The sequence below is a fragment of the Daphnia pulex genome, chromosome 5 (genome assembly GCF_021134715.1).
Source record: "Daphnia pulex isolate KAP4 chromosome 5, ASM2113471v1".
In the NCBI taxonomy this organism is placed as follows: Eukaryota; Metazoa; Arthropoda; class Branchiopoda; order Diplostraca; family Daphniidae; genus Daphnia; species Daphnia pulex.
This window is the reverse complement of record NC_060021.1, coordinates 8,904,347-8,911,223: the sequence shown is the minus strand read 5'-3', so window position 1 is coordinate 8,911,223 and position 6,877 is coordinate 8,904,347. Positions and strand designations below refer to the sequence as shown.

The 6,877-nt window shown below is 41.6% G+C and overlaps 1 protein-coding gene across 2 annotated transcripts; it reads left to right on the top strand.

Annotated features, from left to right (window-relative positions):
• Positions 1-405: 405 nt before the first annotated feature.
• Positions 406-4,672, top strand: LOC124194284. 2 transcript variants are annotated; one of them, XM_046588399.1, is made up of 11 exons: positions 435-939; positions 1,002-1,103; positions 1,170-1,709; positions 1,773-1,853; positions 1,914-2,405; positions 2,471-2,596; positions 2,665-3,090; positions 3,157-3,600; positions 3,794-4,127; positions 4,201-4,391; positions 4,458-4,672. In XM_046588399.1, exons 1-10 carry the CDS (start codon positions 678-680, stop codon positions 4,352-4,354), a joined length of 2,961 nt encoding a protein of 986 aa, XP_046444355.1. In that variant the 5' UTR covers positions 435-677; the 3' UTR covers positions 4,355-4,391; positions 4,458-4,672. The 2 variants fall into 2 exon arrangements, with proteins under 2 accessions (XP_046444354.1, XP_046444355.1); XM_046588398.1 differs by having other exon boundaries at positions 406-939; positions 4,201-4,672.
• Positions 4,673-6,877: the final 2,205 nt, after the last annotated feature.

Sequence of the window (6,877 nt, the reverse complement as noted above, 5' to 3'; positions counted from 1 at the left end):
CGAGATTTTATTTTGTCTTTAAATGGATGGTGTGGGTGGGAAGGTTGGGCGAAGAGATTTGCTCGACCATCACTGAAGAAATAGAGAGAGACCCCCGGAAGAGATGTTGTTAGTGGCCTATGCCACTAAATAGAATGTCGAGAAGAAAGCCAAGCACAGTCTATTCTATTTCCGTCTGCACCGTAAACCTTTTTGGTTTTTTGTTTCTTCCGACTTCTCCCGCCATGCTGCCAACAGCACAAAAAACCAAGCTGACACATTCCTCATTTTCATTACCTTTTTCGTTTTAATTGGATGTTGCTTTTTTTTTTTATTTTTTAAAATTATTCCATGAATTTCACTGATGATATTCGCTAATGTAAAAAGTTTTCAACGAATAATAACATGTTTTCGTCTGCACTTTTTTTCTTTCCACGAGGGACGCACGCGAGATATTGTCACATGGCAACGTCTTCATACCAACAGCTGAGACTTGAAAAAGCTGAAAAAATAACCACGTTTTTCGAAATCTCTGCTTTTTTTTTAAACAACACCTGATTCTGACTTCTTAATATCTTATTCTCAATCCCCTTTCCCTATGAAAGAAGTTTCAATTTAAATTATAATTTAATTACTCAAAGTAAACCTTGAAACATCAACGAGTTGCAGTCGATCAGATTTCGCTTTGGTTTGACGAGATGGTGAGCGTTATCGGGAAAGAAATGGTTCCATACAATGGTAATCTTCACAATGACAATTCGTCATCACAAAGCAGCACTTCGTCCATTGTCATCGAATCGAGCAGTCCAACTGTAGAAGATTCAAATGCTGTTGCCAGGTTGAGTGACTTCAACAATTCCAGCGATTCAGAACTTTCCTTTGCACATGAAATGCTTGTGAATAAACCCAAAAAACTGGCTTTGCTTCCATCATCTGAAGGTTTACTGTCTTCGCTAGAAGGTATGGTCTAATCTCTTTGCAGTGGTTCACAATTCATATAAATGTCACATTTTCCTCCATAGACATTGAAGTTGGTTCTGGGACCCTTGATTCTGCAAGCATCAAAGAAATTTTGACAGACCACAAGTGCTACCCACCCCAACATGCACATGGAGATCCTGAACGTTAGCTTTACATTTTATAAGTTATGATGTCTCTCATTTCATTACTGGAATTTTACGTTTTTACAGATATCCCAGCAACACGGGAAAAACTAAATTATTTCCTCAAGGCCCTTCAACTCAAAATTGACAAGTACAACAAACTGAGCAACTGCATAGTCCCGGATTCTCTTAGTGACATTCCACTAGCCTGTAGCTATGAAGCATTCATCCAATCTTATTGGCCTGGCGCCATGAGTTGTTGCAAGAAACAATTCAGTACCCCACAAAAGTACAGTGATCACTATTACAAGTGTCATTTGCCAAAATTTAAAATTCCATCGCCACCTCTCAATCTGAGTTGTGTCTCAGCTATGGCACCTGAAGTAGGAATGAATGAAGTTGAAATATTGAGCAAAACCCCATCTGCCTCCTCATCTTCAACTGCTCAGTTGGTGGTTGGTGATCAATCAGACAGCAGCAGTGATATTGCTTCCCTTTCAGGTGAAACAAGCTATAAAAGTTGCGTCACCTCTCAATCCGCCACAAACTTTCAACAAACGATCGCTTCACAAAAACCTTCCTCAAACGACAATCAAAATCTAGTTGAGCGGAAACGAAAGACATTAAGTAAGAGAAAACTTTTTTATTTCATTTCAGAAAATTTCATTTAAAAACTAATCTTTCTATCAGGTCCAACATCTCGACCTGGTCCTTTGAGTCACAAACAAGTCAAACTTAATCAGACTATAGCTAATATTGAATCATCATTAGGTATTAATTATATTCGTTTTCTTTTTAACCAATACTGTACTAATTTTAATCGCACCTTAGATTCAGGAGATGAGAAAACCACTAATCGACCGAAACGCGCTCGTAAGAGATTCAATAGTCAGAATGCTCTTGATAACCAAAGTGAAGAACAGATGGAAGAACTCGAACGTGATCAGATGAAATATGAGCCCCAACATTTACCGGGTGCGCCAGAAAACTTTGTAGCTAACGTTGAACGCCTGAAATATTTTAGCGAAGTACTGGCTCTCAAGTTGAGCAAGTATGGGCATATGAACATGCCGCGGCAAACCCCGTCGTCCTCTCACATTCCACTGGCCCTCAGTTTGGCCGGTTTCATGCAGTACTACTGGCCGGGAAAAGTCATTTGTTGTGGACTGATGCGAGAAAATTGTCAGTTGTTGGAGAAGCACATAACCCGATCTCATCGGCCGCCCAAACCTGTCCCCAATATGTCTGTTGTCATGTCTCAAGTGGACAAGAATGCCTTCGACGATGAAACAACAGATATGGACGTACACCAAACTAAAATAAGTAAGTGAGATTAGACACTAATCGGTCTATATTATGTGGTACTAAACGGGGTAAAAAATTCGCAGCAAACTTTCTACAAACCAAAGTAGCTAAAAATGAGACATCGGATAAACCTAGTTTGAAAAGTCCCCCTGGTTTTCAAGCGGATCAGCACAAATATCCTCCACAGCACAAGCCAGGAGAACCGGAAGGTAGTTTATTGCTATTCATGTCTTATGTAACAATTTGATCAAACATTTCACTTTTTTGCTCTAAACAGATTTCTGTGCCAACCAAGAAAGTATCGACTATTTCATTGAAATTTTGACTATCAAAAGAGAAAAGTACGCTCAAATGGCACCTATTAAAGAGAAACCTTTGAGCAGCAACTGGAAGGATTTCGTTTTGCATTATTGGCCGGGAATGATGGATTGCTGTGACCATGTCTTTGCTTCATGCAAAGACTATCAATCACACTTTTCGAGCTCTCATTTACCCCCGAAGAAGATGCCACGTTTGAAAGTAATCGATGCGTCTGACATTCCCGCTAAAGTTCCTGCACCACAAAACGAAACTGTCACTGCAACTTTTACGAATACTGCTGCACTTGGCGTTTCTTCTGTTTCACCTCGTACTAGTCGATCTTCTCCTCGTAATCAGCGAGTAACTGACCGACTCTCCCTTGAACCAACTCCTTCTCGCAACGGTACCAAAAAAAAATTGAAACATTTTTGAATTAAAATGCACTGTCAATTCCACTTTTCTTTTACAGAAACGTACAGTCAGTCACTGTCTCTTTTATCGACCCCATCTCATTTGCTTATGATCAACTCGATCTTTGATGAAGCCCGTCAATTGAAGTCGCGGACTGGGCAAGTAATGAGCATGTCGGCTTTGCTACCCCTGCTTGAACGCTTACTGGAACTGGTGGCTTCTATCGCGAATCGAATCCGTGGAACGATGGAAGTGGAAGCCATTTCTCAAGCCACGGAGTGCTTGGATTATGTGTGGACCGCTTCCAAGATGGCGATCCTCCGTTGGGAAGATTTGAAAGGTCGATCGAATTGCGATACTTTTCTCAACGCTGTTCAGTTTGCCTACGGAACCCTTCCGGTGTTTACCAGCTGGGAGCAGAGAAAACATTTGGAGATGCTAGAGAATGTCGTTTTACTGAGTCTTAACACGGTCAAGAATTGGCAGCCTCCACCATCCAGCCGTGAGTCGGCTTCATTATTCATAAAACATCACTAGATTGACTTGCCCTACTACCCGTACTACGTTGAATGCTACCCATTTTAGTTCCCTTTTTTTAAGAATTTGGACGAAAGAAAGATATTTCAGACTTAATAAACTTTATCTTTCAATTTTTCATTCGAATTTTCTTTTTGATTTCGATTTGGGACCTGAAGCCGAAGCTAAATTGACCTCTCGTCAACAGTCCAGCGTTCGCCGCCGTTCGTCCAAGCCGCCCAGGATGGCAGATTTAACATTATTGACGAATGGAGATCCATCTGAGGACAAAGTGGAGGTGCCAGCGAGGAATTCAGCAGCAGCCGCAGCACCATCGACCTCCGACGCGCCTGTCGATACCGGCAAAGATGGGAAGAAGAAGATTTCAAATGCGGTCTTGGACTTTTGCCGTCTGGTCAACATCTCGACGTGGCAAAACACGAAAGCTCGGAGCTTGACCGGCTACAAGGACGACAATGGAGAATATAACGCAGTGTATCGTTATGGAATTGGGTACGAAGTGATCGATGTTTGTTTCAGTGATTGATGACCCTCATTTAATTCAAAAATGTTTTATCCATTTCAGAAAAGCCATCAATCTTTATTGCCCGCCCGATGTGACACATCTCAAATGCTGCGGAAAAGTGTTCAAACTCTCTGATCTTAAAACGCACGTGTCTCAAAAACACGAGGCTTATGGACAATCGAATCGAACGGAGCCATCAATTTCGCCCGCGTGAATGATTTTTCGTTCGTTTGCCTGCCAACCATCCATTGGTAAGACAACGATATTATTCAGCTTGAACAAAAGAGACATTCGTCGACAAATTCCGTGATTAACAGGCGGTCCATTGCGGGTCCTGTCGTTGTGCACGTATTATTTACAAATACTCAATTCAAAATTATTTCAAGTCTCAAAAAAGCAATTCATTATTGTGATCACGTTTTTGGTTCCAAATTTTTTAATTGAGCCATTGTATTTGTAGCTTTCCCACATTCCGTTTGAACTGATCAAGACAAAGTAGATGTAGTTTGGTAAAATAAACGTTTCCGAGAGACTCGTGCTATTGTGATTCTTATCGCCATTTTGATAAGAATCTCAATTTTAGCTTTCGTCCAAGTACTATGGGCTTTTAGTTTAAAAAAAAAGGAGCTCGTTTATTATTGAACGGGTCGCCACACCCTTGAGGGACCGGTCGTAATCATGATCATAATCCTATTCACAGCGGCCAACGTTGCCCTTTTGCTTTTGTGTTCCTTTGTTTCTCTATCTAGAGCGGAACTCTGGGGTAGCTCTAAAATAATATTTAAAAAACCCTAAACAACAAACGAATTGTGATTCAAGTTGTGCCTTTTTTGTGTTTGAAGCTGGTTACAATGGAAAACGATCAACTGAAGACGTCCTTGAAATTCTATGTCTTTCGTCTGACGTCCAACTCGAAAAAGACTAGTTAAATTCTCTTTGGCTTTGTGTTAATTAGACCGGGGGGGGGCGAACAAACTCGAAGAACACGAAAATCGGGCGTGTCCATTTCACAGTGACGTAGAAAGGGGCTGAGGCCTATCCGTCCCCTTTGTGGTAGTCTATACTCTTTTATCCGTAAAGTCTAACTTGGTTTTGAAAAATTTTATTATCAAATGGATGGCTCATTTGGCTTTGCCGTAACGTCAACATAACTTTCGCTTGTGCACTCATAGTTTCTGGAGCAAAATTGTTGCGGTTACACGCCTCGATTTTACCGGTTCTTTCGAGTCACGACTACCAGTCGCTACACAATTCGTAAGATTTTCATTTACGGATTGGTGGTAAATGGAATCGTATGTTTCCATCATAATCCACTGATGGATCTCTGCGTTACTGTGTTTTTCTTCTGGCTTTTTCACTTATCTTTTGGGGTAGAAGGGAACTCAAGTAACACGTGATGATCCACAGGAGGTCCCGTGTTTCCTTTTTGGTCGATGACGTTATAGTCGAACAACTCACCACCGATCCCCTTTTATGCTCTCACTTTGACATCATTTTTAACAGGAAAAAAATAAGGCGGAGGCGATTCGTCATTTGCCAACCCAACCCTGGTAAATAATGGCTGTTCTTTAGTAAATCAACACTTGGAACTAATTACTTTTTACTTTGTAGAATTCAGAGTAATCATACTCTGAATTCCTTTGAAATATTTGGCTTTGTTTGCCCTACGTCGTGCACATTGGAATGGGGAAATAATGATCGTGAATCCCGGCCATCCAACAGCTGTTTTAGTGCTTTACGACTCGCTATACAGCAATTGTCCCCATTGGGTCACGCCCAGTGGCAATGTAATGTCCACGAACATGAACAACTTTTGGCTGCCGTAACCATCCGACGCCCGCTCGCAGCCGCTCACGATGAATACCAAATGACTTTTGTGTATTGACGTGTACAACAATCAACCCGAGTTTTCAACAACATGGTGCTGCTGTTGCACCTTTCGGGCCGGTCAAGTCCCCGTAAATAAATAAGCAACTACTCAATTAGTCATTCATCAGACACGCGACGTGACGAGCGTTGTTTGTTGGCACGAGACGAGTATAGGAAAGCATTATGCGTGCTCGCACGGCCATGTGATGTGCTGACGATAATGCATCTACTGCCGTTGTGCAGACTTTTACGCAGTTCTTTACAGAATAGAACATTATACAGTGAGTAGGTTTCCCTTGGAAGCTAAGAAGAAGAAGAGGAAGCAAGTTTCTTTGCCCTTGCTTGATAGTTGTTGTTGCAGGTGCATAATGAATGACGTATCCGGCAGTTCAACGGGAATCCCAAGATAAAAATGAAATGCCGCCGGGGAATCCTTAGAGATGTCGACAAGAGAGGGGACACACAACGTAAAGTGCTGATTGCCGGTGCTTCAGTCAATTTCCTGCCAACGTCCGTCAAGTAATAGCCCCATTCAACATCGAGAGTAACGTGCATACAGAAATTGTTCGAGTGAAACTGAAGAAGGCTTATTCTGACTAGTGTGGATATCTCCAAGAGTATATCCGATTACATGTATACACACGCGGCCGTATATGTTGTTAGGGTGCGATTTCTAACGGAGCACTTGTAGTACAATTTCACCCTTCACACGGGAAGATTGTTGACCAAAACTGATAATAAAAAAGAAAATGGACGAAATGATAAAAGGTAAAGGTGACTTTCCTAGTCTCTGCGGTTATTCACCGTGATGCCGGCGGGCGTTCCAATGAAGATTTTTCTTTTCTTTACTTTTTTGAAAGGGGCCAAT

Excerpts from the sequence above, each read along its gene's own strand:
- LOC124194284 (XM_046588398.1), top strand. The coding sequence starts at position 678 with ATGGTGAGCGTTATCGGGAAAGAAATGGTTCCATACAATGGTAATCTT. Across the intron at positions 940-1,001 it reads TTTACTGTCTTCGCTAGAAG|ACATTGAAGTTGGTTCTGGG; the intron begins GTATGGTCTAAT and ends TTTCCTCCATAG. Across the intron at positions 2,406-2,470 it reads CGTACACCAAACTAAAATAA|CAAACTTTCTACAAACCAAA; the intron begins GTAAGTGAGATT and ends AAAAATTCGCAG.